General features: G+C 37.5%; 1 protein-coding gene across 1 annotated transcript; it reads left to right on the top strand.

Moving 5' to 3' along the window:
- Positions 1-14,760: 14,760 nt before the first annotated feature.
- LOC140235303 (uncharacterized) lies at positions 14,761-15,348 on the top strand. The gene has a single exon (XM_072315331.1). The coding sequence runs from the start codon at positions 14,761-14,763 to the stop codon at positions 15,346-15,348; it is 588 nt and encodes a 195-aa protein (XP_072171432.1).
- Positions 15,349-15,645: the final 297 nt, after the last annotated feature.

Here is a 15,645-nt window from a genome sequence, read left to right as displayed (position 1 = left end):
TTGTCACCGCCGCTTGTACGATCGCGCACACACGTTACACATATACATGACATAAATATTTTGTCGCCCGCTACGACCGTACCAGTTGATGCAGAAACGAGAAATGAATGTGAAAAAACAAACCGACTCATCTAATTTATTTCAATTACGATGAAAAGTTTCCCAATGAAAATCAAGTCAAACTCATCAAACAGTCCTTCAAAAGTAATATCGAAGGATTCAAAATATATTCAAATATTATTGGGGAAAAATTACGACTAGAAAAAACAGCAGCTTGTCGAAAAAACGCGTTTAAAGGGGCATTCCGGACGATTTTCATAATTTCACATCATGTAGTACATAAATCAACAGCTTCATGTATAGATTTGTAGAATTTATTGTGGTTCTTGAGCAGAGAAACAGTACTTTCAAAAACCTTAAACGAATTACACTGAACAAAGATGATGACATAGGAGCCTCACATATCTCAGAAATGTAGCAGTGTCATTCCATTACAATATGGCATGCTTGCAAGCTCACCTGTGTGTAATCTATGCATGCCTTCTTCTTTTGTTCTGCTTCCTTGAGCCACATCTCATGCATTCTTATGGTGAGGCTGCCATGTCATCATCCTTGTTCATTGCCATTTGTTAGAAATTTCGAAAACATTCTTATTTTTCATCCCAATCATTATAAATCCTGAAACTCTGTACCCAGTATAACTAATTTATACATGTTCAAATGTAAAAATTTGAAAATCATCCGGAGGTCTCCTTTAAGTACGCTTTAGAATCTATACGTATTGTCAATAGAGGGCGGGGTGGTCGGTCGATATGAGCCGGGCAACTGAGTGCTGAAAAAATGATACCCCACGCGTTCGAAGCCGCCATCTAGAGCGCGTACCTCAGATCGCATTTTCAGTGCGCGCTTGTGAATCCGGAGTATTTTCTCCAAACGTGAGTAAAATTTCAGGCAAATTGTGAGATTTTTTACGTTTCTATTGATAGAAAAACATTAGGTGTCCGATATTATGAACACCCAACCATACTAAGTATTAAAGTTGTGCAGATAACGATATACAGTATGCAGAAGGAACGGCCGGAGCTCGCGAAGAACATTGCGCACATCACGTGAGCTAGCCTGCATAGTAATTTAGTGTGTCACGGCGCGGCCCGTCAAATCAAACATTCTGGCGGTGCGGCGGCCCCAAACCAGACTCTCCATCCACTCTCGATCTCCAGACTACCACCAGAGATATTCTAACAGTTGTATTGTAGAATTGTTGAACTTTTTACGAAGTTAACCCTCAACTCCAACTTCCAAGTCAAGCTGCCTTCGAACTTTCGAAGTCGTTACAATTCAAAGGTAAGACAATGAGAACGGGAGTGTCGGTAACATAAAAAACATTAACTTTAAGTTTAAAAAATTAAGAATGTGTGTCTAACAACTCCAAGTCCAATTCATGAGATTGAAGTTACAAAAATTCGGACAGACTGAAGTGAAGAAGAGAATAAGAAAATAAACCTCTGCTTAAAAAATTGATACCATCGTTAGAGTCTTAGACACATCATGATCATTTACTTTAACAAGTTAGAGTTAGGATCTAGACTAGCCTGACCAGACCGCTGTGCAAACAGCAGTCTGACATGTACTAGTGTTTAAACGTTGTAAACGACCGTCGCTTTTGACGACAAGACCACAAAAATGTCTTTATTTTGTTTGATTTTAACAGTAATACCACCCACCTATATCGTATTTTGCTGATGGTTGAGTTGAACTTGGTGTTTTGTTGGTATCCAAACCTTATTGTTGAATTTTTCGGAGTAGATTGTGCGATGATTCACAAAATCAACGAACTACATGTACCACGAACGCTCAGCCCGAGGTGTGTGTTCGTCCCTCGTTCTCGAGGATGACCAATGACATCAATTGGCTCGATGGGTTCGGAGGTGGCTGATGAGGCCAATCTGGGCAAGAAAGCCTCTCCCACAGGTAGGGCAGAAGTGGGTAGGGGCTACACTGCTGGGGTTGGCTGCTCTTGCTTTTCGCATCTGGCGTTTGTGCTCTGCCTGCTTGACGCGCTGCTCCTCTGCTCTACGGGCCCCTATAGCAATAGCGTGGCGCCAGGAAGGGCGATCTGCGGCAAGTGTCTCCCAGGACTCGGTGTTGATGGAGAAGTCTTTTAGGTAGAACTTCAGGTTGTCTTTGAAGCGCTTCTTTTGTCCTCCCACCTTACGCTTATTCCCATCAGCGAGTTCCCCATAGAAAAGCTTTTTCGGGATGCGGTCGTCAGACATGCGGGTGACGTGGCCTGCCCATCTCACCCGGGCCTTGCGGATTTTGGTAATGATGCTGGGGATGCCTGCCTCGGTCCAGTGAAGAGCGACCACATGTCCTGAGCCGCCTGTGTGTAGGTTTACGACTACAGCTCCCAGTGTATCCGCACCTGCTGCTTCACCGCTCCCCTATCGCCACAGGACTTGAAGGTTGCCAAATTGGCGATGTCATGACTTGCGCTAAACTTTGATTAAAGTGAAGGAGACTTGCGCAGGATCAGCCTCACTCTCGTCCTGAGACGCCGGGTCCAGTGGCAAGACGAAGTCGAGACGGCTGGAGGCGAGACAGGATGCAGGAGCTGCCGGAAGGTGACAAGTATGCCAGCCAACCGCCTAAGGGGCCCCACTCCATTGATTCCCATTGAGCACTAGACAGTCGCCAAGAATCAGCCCGCCTAGCCCTTCAGTTGTCCTGTTCTCCAGCAGTTTGAGGGATCTTCACCCCAGCCGGAACATGATTCACAAGAACTCTAACCTTAGGGCAGCCGAACATGACCCAGATGACCCCCAGCACTCATGGGAGGGGCACAGGTATGACGCTGGATGCCATCCCAGTATTCAAGAACAAGTTCTTGTCTGTCGCCAACCCCTGATATATGAATTATAGCTGTACTTATAGCCTTCGACCGCTGTCCACGGAATATGAAGTGGCGCGCCCTGAAGAGTCTAACAACTATTGGTCGTTGAGTCCGACTTGGTCTCTTCCACTATGGCCGTTGACTGCCTGGCAGCTCATCCGCCCATAATTAACCAAGCAGATAATTGACCAAGGAGACAGATAACAAATAATAGAGAGGAAGAGAAAAGTCAAAAGAGAAAACAATTTCATTTGGCACCGTATGAACTTTACTCGGTGATTTTATACTTGTACAGTATAATACATTCGATTTTGTGTTACACTTCACAGCCTGAATTTCTTACAAAATTTTAATAATACCAGTAGACAGATGTATGCCTTGTACTGCTTATTAAGACTTCTTCCTAAAAACTTTTAGTTTTGTTGAATAGAGAATGACGAGTAGAAAAGAAGCGAGACAGCTGTAGGACAGAGGGTACTGAAGTCTCCACTCTTGTGAAGGACTATTCTGATATCAATGGAGGTACCGTGGTAGCATTTTACGTATGCCCGTGCGTTTCTTGTGTTACGTAAAGCTTGTCGTCTTCTACGTACATGTATTTCCGCGCGTGCTGCTCTCATGATTTGACGTCACTTCCGTTCCGACTAGCCATCCACTTCCACTCCGACTAGCTACGTTGTAGTATAGGAGAGTGATTGCTATTCAATAACACGCAGAAGATGAGGAGTGAAGCAATACGGACGCTTACAGACCTGACTTTAAGGACGGATTTCGGTGGGTTTTTGACGTAATGAAAAAAAATACGCATACCGATTATTGAATGATTATCATAGATTACGGGGATTCCTTATATTTTAGTTTTCCACGATTAATAAAGATATTCATGAAGGAAACGTACACCCACCGCTAAAAATAACAACGTCTGCGAAGGAGAAGACGTGCAGCCGCTGTCGCGAAGGCTGCGTGTAGTTAGATCTAGACTAACTATACACAGCCCAGTCGCTGTACGTATTATACGTAGCACAGTGTAGTAACAGCGTCTGGTCGGGCTAGATCTAGACCAACGCCGCAACGGTGCATGATTTTGGTAAAATGTCATTGACGTTGTTTTAAAATTAAATGTGATGATATTCAAAACATTTATTTTAGATCTAGACTCTAACATTGTTAGATCTAAATTAACTTAAATTTAAAATGTTTTTGTGCAAATCATAAAATACATTTCTATCTAACTTTTACTTGTAACGTTACTTAACGTTAGGTCTGAACCCAAATCAATTGTTAACTTAATTCTTTTACTTTTAGTTTTAAGACTTAACTGCGTTATGTTGTGTAACCTGTCTAAGTCTAAGACTCTAAGACTGTTAGAGTCTAACTGCGAGAGTCTAAAATCTGTAAGAGTCTATACTATTATTAAATTACTAGACTTAGTCTAGAGGGTCTAGAGACTATAGATCTAGATCTGTTACTGTTGTTAGACTTCTGAGAGTCTAGTCTATCTAACAAAGCTAGTCTAGATCTCGACTGTAACTAAGTTAGATCTAGATCTAAAGAGTAAAGTTTGTAAATGTAAGTAGAGAACTAACTTGTAAAAATGTAAGTTCTAGGTCCTAACAGTAACAGTAAAGAGTTAAGAGGCTAAGACTAAGTCAGAGTAGAGTCTAGGTCTAGAGCCTGACGGCTGAGTTATGCCCTAGGCCTAGGGCCTAGACCTAACTTGTTAATGTTAGACCCAAATGGTTAATTTTAATCAATTCCAAGTTAGATTTGAATTGAAAGAAAATCCACACTCTCCGGTAATGAATAGGATCTGTTTGCCTCATTCCCCAAAGATGGTCGCCTTTTGCATGTCTGGGAAAAATTGTCCTGTTTTGATCTTATTTTAACATTAAAGTTTGGCTTTTTATGATTCCTAGTATTACATTGTAAATATTGCTTTTTATATTTATATATCTTTTTTTTTCCAAGGTTGCTCAATTACACTTACACACACAAACACAGACAGACAGACAGACACATATATATATATATATATACACACACACACACACACACACACACACACACACACACAGCACCACCACCGCCACGCCACACACACAGAAAGGGAATGGTGATCGGAAAAATGTGAACCCCATCAATTTCTTAAATATTAGACCCTATTTAATCTAAAAATCCCCCCCCCAAAAAAAAGAAGAAAAAAAAAGATTCAGAAGACGGGAGCTCTCTCATCAATGTACATGTATACATCCTAACGCACTAAAACTCTTGTGCAATCTTTACGAATTTACTTACTGTTTGGTGTTTTAAATGACAAGCTACAAAAGAAAATATAAAAATCTATAGATGTATCCGAGCAAGCTGGGCGAGATGGAACATTTTAGAATTTTATATAACAAAGCACTTCTTTTTCCTATGATTATTTGTTTAATTGTTTGGTTATTTTTTGTACAATTTTTTTTTTGTTTTTGTTTTTTATGAGTGTAAAAACGGCGTCTTTCATGTCCATCAAAACAGGACTCGGGAGTACGCCCTGTTGGGTATACTAATCATTTCACATTAGTTTTCAAGGTAGTCCTATTTTGTTGCTCATAGATCTAACAGTTTGAGCGAGAACTCAGACCAGGGCATTTTATTTTTTTGTTGTTGTTCGCGTGTATAACGCATTATTCAGAATTAAGAAAAAAAATCAATTTAGAGTTCTTACCATAAATTATTTAGGTTGAGATTTGCGACAATAACTTTTTTTTTGCTTAATAATTTTGCTTTTAAATGAAGGACCCAAATGGAGGAGGAACTGATCTTCGAGGTGGAGAAGAACCCCTGTCTATACGACAAGTCGTTGCCTTCGTTCAAGGAAAGTGTGAAGAAAATGGACGTGTGGAACCAGATTGGCGACAAACTTGGGATCAGTGGTTAGTAATCTTTCCTTTTCTTTACAGAGATACAAATAGTCAAGTCAAAAATTTTTAAGTGATCTACATGTACAGTGGAGGATCGAGGGGCAATTGGCCGTGACCCCTCCTTCTTTTTCGGGCTGATTCCCTCATTTTTTAGTCATCACATCTATTTTTTTTTTTTTGTATCACAGGAAAATTGAAGATTCAACCCCTTTTTTTTCATAATAATGGATCCACCACTAATATACATAATCATCAGGATACAATATAATGCTCTTCATCACCTTTCAATAATCAGTTCAGGTCAATTCAATTCAATTTATTTCTGCAACTTTTTTTTTTTCAAAGAATACAGTAAATAAACGAAAATACAATCATAGCATAAGGATAATAAACTCCACTGCTTGACTTTATACTCAGAGCCAAAATAAAATGTGGATTTTACATGAAAAATAATATGGACGGCAAAATATCACAAATAATTCCTAATTTCTTGTAATCACCCGTATTTAGAAGTACTACATGTATAAATTAACATTAATATTGGCTTAATGTATACTGGATTCGACACAACAGCATGACAGGACACGCGATATCTGGTTGGTTATTTATTCATGACAATAGAGACGTCTCATATGATTTAGTCCATGAAATGAATAGTGGGTAGTTAAATTTTAACTACATTACCTTGTGTGATTATGAAGTTTGATTGAATAATTTATATAATTTATGTGCTCCAGAATCCAGATCCAAATGCATTACAGTCAAGATATGTTGCATATAAATATCTATATACCCTAGACAGCTAGATGAGTAAGAAAAGTTGTAAATGGCAATACCTATGGTAGCCCAATTTCAATGTAATTTAATAGGAAGACTCTTCGAAAAATTGCGAGCAAACAAATTGAAATGAATATCAGTATGTCCTGAAATTATCTAAATTTTAAAACAGTGTCTCTTTTTACATCCACCCTAAAGGGCAATGTGACAAGCCAAGGAACGCACATTGCGTTTTGAAGCTGCCCACCAATCACATGTGTTCAAAATAGTGTATCATACAGATATCTAAATGCATATGTTTACTTAAATTTTCATTACAGGTGAAGCTGCAAAAAAAGTGGACACATCTTCGAGATGCCTTCCAGAGAAACGAGAGAAAGAAAAAGGACAAGAGAAGTGGGGATGCAGCAAGCACCACGAAGACGTACAAGTATACTGCAGTCATGAGCTTTCTCTTGCCGCACATACCTGTTCGAGAGTGAGTATATGTTATAACCATTTACTTTTCAGGGTAATACAGAGTGGCTCGGAAAGAGTGCGACCAAACTGACATGAATAACTTGTTGCAATGGCTGTTTATAATACTGGATATGAAAACACTTCAAATTTAATTTCCACCAAAATTATCAGTTTCAGTGAATGTGTTTATATTCCATGGCCATTTATATGAAAAGTTTTGAACTTCTAATTTTAAAAAAATTGGTTCTTCCAGCAGGGAAATGATTCTTAATTGAGCGACAGCAAACTTACTGTACTGGCTGGGATAGACGGTAGAAAACAAAGACGGAATACTCTTAAACATTAAACTCTGAGTGACTGTGTTTATTCTACCAAATACTATATACAAAAAAAAAAACCCAACAACATTCTATTCAGTCACTCATGTCCTTGCAATTCAGACTCATTTTTTAATACTCTGTAAAATTATGTTTCATCTTTATAATAGAATCCATAAATACAGGCGGTTATCGTTTCATATATGACATTAAAACGTATACGATTCATCATACAAATAAGTTCAAACAAATACGTTAAAACGTATACGATTAATCATACAAATAAGTAAAAGCATTGTTCCTAATTTATTAACAAATATAATAACAACAATAATCATTATTGATATTATGCTGATAATGTTTGGAATTATCATTAAATAAAATTAAAAATCTATTTATACCCAAAGTGCTCATGTTTCACGCTTTTTGACAAAATTTAACAATGGTTTCAATAGCCGCCGGGCTATGTGTATTTGACATGGGTTTTTTTTTTTCCCGCATCTGTACCTAATGAAGTGTTTATTTCGGCATATTGATTGTATAATTTGTGCGCACATACACAGTAGAAAAGAGGACCAAATGAACGAGGAGAGGATGATTGATAAAAAGAAAAGAATCTGTAATCTGTACATTGTTACAATTTCAAGATAATTAATGGGGATTCATTTTTAACACAGGACAAGCACCAATTTGTCATCTGGCAACGGAGAGGACGAAGCGGACAAGGACAGGGAAGATGAGTCGCTACATGGCAACAATGACTCCACTTCAGATGTCGACATGTCAGAGAAGCCAGCATCACCATCCCCTCCAAAGGAAACACCAAAAAAGCGTAAGAGACAAGAACTGGAATGTGCAATGCTCGATTACTTCAGACAGAGAAGTACAAGTTTCCCTTCAACTTCAGTAGACCCATTCTTTCAAGAAATTGCGGCAACAATCGGCAAACCCCCTCCCATCATCCAGTCTCAACTCAAGTTCGACATCTATCAAGTGGTTCATAAGTCTGAAATTGATCACCTTTCCGCGCTGTAAATGCATTTGATCTAAGTTGCCCTACAGATATATTTTTCACGAGTGTAGTAAGGAGAGTTCACACATAAAATATGTAATAGTAAACTAGTAATACTACATTTCTGAACAAAATTTTTCTGCTTTTGCGAACTTTCCTTTTTGGTCAATTACTTTATTTGTGAACAAAGTTTTACTACATTTGTGAGTTTTTACTACAGTTCTGAATTCTCGTTACTACATTTGTGAACTTTTGAAAAAGAAATAGTGCTGTTATTGCTTTTTCATGAATCTCATTTCCTGTCATTTGATTTTGGATGGTAAAAGAGTTTAAGTCCTATTCTCTGCGATTTCGAGTTGAGAAACAGAAATGACTCGCTGCATTTAGAGAAAATTTGTAACCGTATCTCTCATTAATTTCTTTCAATGTTCCGTATCATGAATAAAGGATAAGTTCCTCTCCATATCTAAAAATCAGCAAAATTGGACTTGGATCCTTTAACTACTAATTTCTGTATTTGAAGAAATATTTCAAACGTATCAATTCATTACAGGCTTTTGACGGTCCTTGTCATGAAAAAGAAAAGATAAATTCTGCTCCATCGCTAAAAAATCACGCACATCTGGACTTAGGCCCTTGTTCCACTTATTTTTGAATCTTGCAAAAGGCTCCCATTGATTATGGAGAAAAAATATTTCTGTTTCTTAACTAAAAATAGCCGAGAATGCGACTTGGACCCTTTCACATGTTAAAAGGAATAATCTATGTTTCATAACTCAAAATGGTCCTTATAAGACTTGGGTCCTTTTACTTATTATGAGAAGTCATTTCTGTTCGATAATTCAAAATTGTAGAGAATAGAACTTAAATCCTTTTACCATCCAAAATAAAATGCCATGAAATGAGATTCATAAAATAGCAATAATATTACTATCTGTCAAAAGTTCACAAATGTAGTAAAAACCCACAATGTAGTAAATCTTTGCTCACAAATGAAGTAATTGACCAAAAAGGAAAGTTCAAAAATGTTGTGAAACTTTGTTCACAAATGTAGTATTACTATATTTGTGAACAAATGGTTACTTCATTTGTGAACGCTGAAGTTACCAAATTGGTGAACAAAGTTTTACCTCAATTGTGTGTGTTTTTTGTAGTACATTTGTGAACTCTCGTTTCTACATTTTTGAACATTACTACATTTGTGAACGTTACTACATTTGTGGGCACTACATTGTCCACTTCAGACAGTAGTGTGTCAAAACTTTCAGATTTGCTCATTTGTATTTTGTATTTTTGAAATTCAAATTATTATACTACGTGTTACAAAAAACATTTCCCACTTTTGATCGTTAATTACTAAAAAAAAATCCGTAACAAATGTTCCTCAAATTCGCACAGCGGAAACCTGACGAGTGCATAATTTTCTTGGATATTGCTTGGTTGCAAAACTAACGTTTATATTTAATAATAATCTATAGTTGAATTTGAAATTAGGTATCAAATATTGGTGCTTTTTCTTGGCTGTTTACAAGTGATAATTATTTTAACACAAGTCAATGAGGTGTGTGTAACAAAAGGCGGTGTTATTGGAGTATTTTGCTCTATTAAAATCAATCTTTCCAGTCCAGAGTGGCTTAAAGGTTCCCTGAAATCCAAATGCATGTTGACTTCTATTGATCGGTATTAACATTACATCACATAAATTATGACTTTGGGGTATGAATTTGTGTCATATATTTCATATTATTTTTCAATCATTTCGTCTAACCTGCTACCTCCAAAGCAAGATTCTTCAGATGACATCATCTCTAACTCAGCTTACTTTGAACGAAAGCATTGATATGTGCTTGCCTGATAACTGGTTACTTGATCACAGTAGCATTGTATATTTTCATACAATAGCTCATCACAGCCTTTCTTTTTTCCTCATGTCACCTTGGGATTCCTGACAAAGCAAATTGTACACGCATATCTGTGAGTTGGCATTGTTGGAGAACCGGTTTTATAGCTAATGACTTTTGACTGATGATGTCATCTCAAGAAACTGGGTTTAAAAGTTTTTTTTTTATTTTTTTTAACGAACATAATAAAATATGCAATGCCGAAGCGCAAGAAATATATATATATATATATATATATATATATATATATATATATATATATATATTAAAATCTGGCGTTAGGGCGTACTACGATAAAATCCGTACATAGGGGGTCCATGTATAAGTCGAACACAAAAAACACACAAATGATCTAAATAAATTAGAAGAACTCTATCAATACACACCAATAAAACGCACTCAAAGAGAGGAGAAAATTCAAACAATAAGATATAGTTGACTTGTCATTGTGATCAACTACCTTCATGTATTCCGTATAAGGAATGAATGTAAGATGGTCAAATGAGCTTTGTTTTAACCAAGAAACGACGAACATGCATCCATGTATAGAAGTGTTATGCTCATTATTTGGGCTTATCCTAGGCTAAATATCTGGGATTTTTGAAAAAAAGGAAAGGTAACACAGAATTTGTTGACAACGGCGCGACAATGACTGAGAGAGAGGAAACTCATCTTTCTCTCAAAAGTGTACGCTAAACTATATGCGATGCAGAAGCGCGCACTAAATATATCAGTCTAACACTAAAAACACGAAACTGATTTAAAATGCGCAGTTATAGCAATAAATTAGAAGAACTGTGTCAATTAGACCAATATAACGGACTCAGAGAGAGGAGAACATTCAAACAATGAGATATAGTTGTCTTGCCATTGTGATCAACTACCTTCATGTATTCCTGATAAAGAATGAATGTAAGGTGGCCAAATCTTATATAATTTACCTGAGAAACGACGAACGGGCGTCCATGTATAGAAGTGTATTGCTCATTATTTGGCCTTATCCTAGGATAAATATCTGATATTTTTGAAAAAAAAAAGGTAACACATAATTTGTTGACAACGGAGCGACAAAGAATGAGAGACAGGAAACTCATCTTTCTCTCATAAGTGTACGCTATATAAGCAATGCAGAAGCGCGAGAAATATACTAGTATAAGTTAAAGTGCGGCGTTAGGGCGTACTATAACAAAATCAGTACGTAGGGCGTCCATATATAAGTCTAACACTAAAAACACAAAACTGATCTAGAATGCGCAGTTGTACCAGTAAATTAGAAGAACTGTATAATAGACTTATAAAACGCACTCAAAGAGAGGAGAACGTTCAAACAATAAGATATAGTTGACTTGTCATTGTGATCAACTACCTTCATGACTATGTATTCCGTATAAAGAATGAATGTGAGGTGGTCAAATGATCTATGTTTTAACCAAGAAATGACGCACGTGCATCCATGTATAGAAGTGTTATGGTCATTATTTGGCATTCTGCTAGGCTAAATATCTGAGATTTTTGAAAAAAAGAAAAGGTAACACCGAAATTGTTGACAACGGAGCGACAATAAGAGACAGGAAACTCATCTTTCTCTCATAAGTGAACGTAATTTACAATAAGCAATGCCGAAGCGCGAAACATATATATTAAAAGGCGGCGTTAGGGCGTACTATGATAAAATCAGTACTTAGGGGGTCCATGTATAAGTTTAACACTAAAAACACAAAATTGATCTAAAATGCGCAGTTATACCAGTAAATTAGAACTCTGTCAAATAGACCAATAAAACGCACTCATAGAGAGGAGGACGCGCAAACAATAATATGTAGTTGACTTGTCATTATGATTAACTACCTTCATGTATTCCTTATAAAGAATGAATGTAGGGTGGTCAAACGATCTATGTTTTATCCAAGAAACGACGTGCGTGCATCCATGTATAGAAGTGTTTTGCTCATTATTTCGCCTTATGCTAGGCGAAAAATCCCAACTTAAAAAAAAAAAAGGTAACACAGAATTTGGTGACAACGGAGCGACATTGACTGAGAGGCAGGAAACTCATCTTTCTCTCATAAGTGTACGCTATACTATAAGAAATGCAGAAGCGCGAGAATTATTCATCTATTAAAATGCGGCGCTAGTTCGTACTATGATAAAATCAGTACTTGGGGGTCCATGTATAAGTCTAACACTAAAAACACAAAATTGATTTAAAATGCGCAGTTATACCAGTAAATTAGAAGAACTCTGTCAATTAGACCAGTAAAACGCACTCAAAGAGAGGAGAACGTTCAAACAATAAGATATACTTGACTTGTCATTATGATCAACTACCTTCATGTGTTTTGTATAAAGAATGATTGTAAGGTGGTCAAATGAGCTTTGTTTTAACCAAGAAACGACGCGCGTGCATCCATGTATAGAAGTGTTACGCTCATTATTTGACCTTCTGCTAGGCCAAATATCCCGACTTTAAAAAAAAAAAGAGAGAAGGTAACAGAGAATATGTTGACAACGGAGGGAGAATGACTGAGAGACAGGATACTCATCTATCTCTCATAAAGTGTACCCTATACTATAAGCAATGCAGAAGCGCGAGAAATATTATATATGTTAAAATGCGGCGTTACGGCGCACTATGATAAAATCAGTACTTAAGGGCGTCCATATCAAGTCTAACACTAAAAACACAAAACTGATCTAAAATGCGCAGTTATACCAGTAAATTGATAGAACTGTATCAATTAGACGAGTAAAACGCACTCAAAGAGAGGAGATTGTTCAAACAATAAGATATATCTGACTTGTCATTATGATATTGTACCTTCATGTATTCCTTATAAAGAATGAATGGAGGGTGGTGAACGATCTATGTTTTAACCAAGAAACGACGCGCGTCCATCCGTGTATAGAAGTGTTTTGCTCATTATTTAGCCTTATGGTAGGCCAAATATCCCGACTTTTGAAAAAAAAAGAAAAGGTAGCACAGAATTGGTTGACAACGGAGCGACAATGACTGAGAGACAGGAAACTCATCTTTCTCTCATAAAAGTGTACGCTATACTATAAGCAATGGAGAAGCGCAAGAAATATATATAAGTTAAAATGCGGCGTTAGGGCGTACTATGATAAAATCAGTACTTAGGGTGTCCATTATTATATAAGTCTAGCACTAAAAACACAAAACTGTTCTAAAATGCGATACAAAAATGATCTAAATAAATTAGAAGAACTGTGTCAATTAGACCAATAAAACGCACTCAAAGAGAGGAGAACATTCAAACAATAAGATATAGTCGACTTGTGTGATCAACTACCTTCATGTATTCCTTATAAAGAATGAATGTTAGGTTGCCAAATGTTATATAATTTGCCTTAGAAACGACGAACGGGCGTCCATGTATAGAAGTGTATTGTTCATCATTTCTCTTTATCCTATGCTAAATATCTGAGTTTTTTGAAAAAAAAAAGAAAAGGTAACACAGAATTTGTTGACAACGGAGCTACAAAAACTGAGAGACAGGAAACTCATCTGTCTCTCATTTTTATGTGTACGCTATATAAGCAATGCACATGCACGAGAATGTTAAATGCTGCGTTATGGCGTACTATGATAAAATCAGTACTTAGAGCGTCCACACATAAGTCTAACACTAAAAACACAAAACTGATCTAAAATGCGCAATTGTACGAGTAAATTAGAAGAACTATATCAATTAGACCAATAAAACGCACTCAACAGAGGAGACCGTTCAAACAATAAAATATAGTTGACTTGTCATTGTGATCAACTACCTTCATGTATTCCGTATAAAGGGATGAATGTAAGGTGGTCAATGAGCTTTGTTTTAACCAAGAAACGACGAACGTGTATCCATGTATGGAAGTGTTATGCTCATTATTTGGCCTTATGCTAGGCCAAATATTTCGACTTTTGAGAAAAAGAAAAGGTAACACAGAATTTGTTGACAACGGAGCGACAATGACTGAGGGACAGGAAAATCATCTTTCTCTCATAAGTGTACGCTATACTATAAGCAATGCAGAAGCGCGTGAATTATGATCATATACATGTTAAAATGCGGCGTTAGGGCGTTCTATGATAAAACCAGTACTTAGGGCGTCCATATAATTCTAACACTAAAAACACAAAACTGATCTAAAATGCGCATTTCTACCAGTAAATTAGAAGAACTTTGTCAATTAGACCAATAAAACGCTCTCAAAGAGAGAAGAACTTCAAACAATAAGAATATACTTGACTTGTCATTGTGATCAACTACCTTCATGCATTCCGTTTATGAGCTTTGTTTTAACAAAGAAACGACGAACGTGCATCCATGTATAGAAGTGTTATGCTCATTATTTGGCCTTATGTTAAGCCAGATATTCCGACTTTTGAAAAAAAGAAAAGGTAACACAGAATGTGGTGACAACGGAGTGACAATGACTGAGGGACAGGAATCTCATATTTCTCTCATAAGTGTACGCTAAATTCGAGGAGATGAAAAAGACCACCGAGCGACTGGAGGGAGAAAATCACGAGCTCAAACAAAAAAATCAGCAGCTGGAGGGAAGAGTGGACGATCTGACTCACCAAATTAATGACCTTGATCAGTACCACCGTCGGGTCAACCTTGAAATCGCCGGCGTGCCGGAAGAAAAGGGTGAAAACCCTGAAAAGATCGTCTTAAAGATTGCTCAAAAGATCACCGAAGATGTGAGCGCTGGCGACATCGACATTGCTCATCGAATAGGAAAAGAGGATGATCAGCGGGGACCACGGCCGATAATCGTGAGATTCACCAACCGACGCTCACGAAACATGATCTACGACGGCCGAAGAAAGTTACAGCACTTCACCACGAAAGATTTCGGGCTCCGCAGCAGCTCTAAGGGCAACGGACGGATCTACGTCAACGAAAACCTTGTCGCGTCCACCAGGGAGCTGCTGAAGGAAACTAACAGAGCAAGGAGGCTGGCCGGATACAAGTATCTGTGGACCCACAACGGGCGAATCTACGTGAAGAAAAACGACGGAGGCGCAATCAGTGTCATCAACAGGAAAGAGGACCTGTCAAAGCTACAGTAAATATACGAATTATACCTCTGTTTGTTGTCTACCACTATGATCCTTCCGCTAAATGCTGGATAACAATATTTTTCCTTTTAATCTCTTAACAGATGATGACTTTGTTACTTTATTTCAAAAAGACCGAAATGTACCTGCTAGAAACACCAAGTTTGATAGGACTGCAACTAGAATCTTAGCCGACAATCTAGACGAACTTAACATTGAGTTTAACAGCCACGATGAAGCGTGTCAACTTGCTCAATCGCCATACTTTACAGAAGCTACCCTTAGAGAATATCTACGAATGCTAGAACG

Source organism: Diadema setosum, chromosome 11, assembly GCF_964275005.1.
Source record: "Diadema setosum chromosome 11, eeDiaSeto1, whole genome shotgun sequence".
Taxonomy (NCBI): domain Eukaryota; kingdom Metazoa; phylum Echinodermata; class Echinoidea; order Diadematoida; family Diadematidae; genus Diadema; species Diadema setosum.
The sequence above is the reverse complement of the archived record's forward strand: the minus strand, read 5'-3'. Positions and strand labels throughout refer to the sequence as shown.

Excerpts from the sequence above, each read along its gene's own strand:
- LOC140235303 (XM_072315331.1), top strand. The coding sequence starts at position 14,761 with ATGAAAAAGACCACCGAGCGACTGGAGGGAGAAAATCACGAGCTCAAA.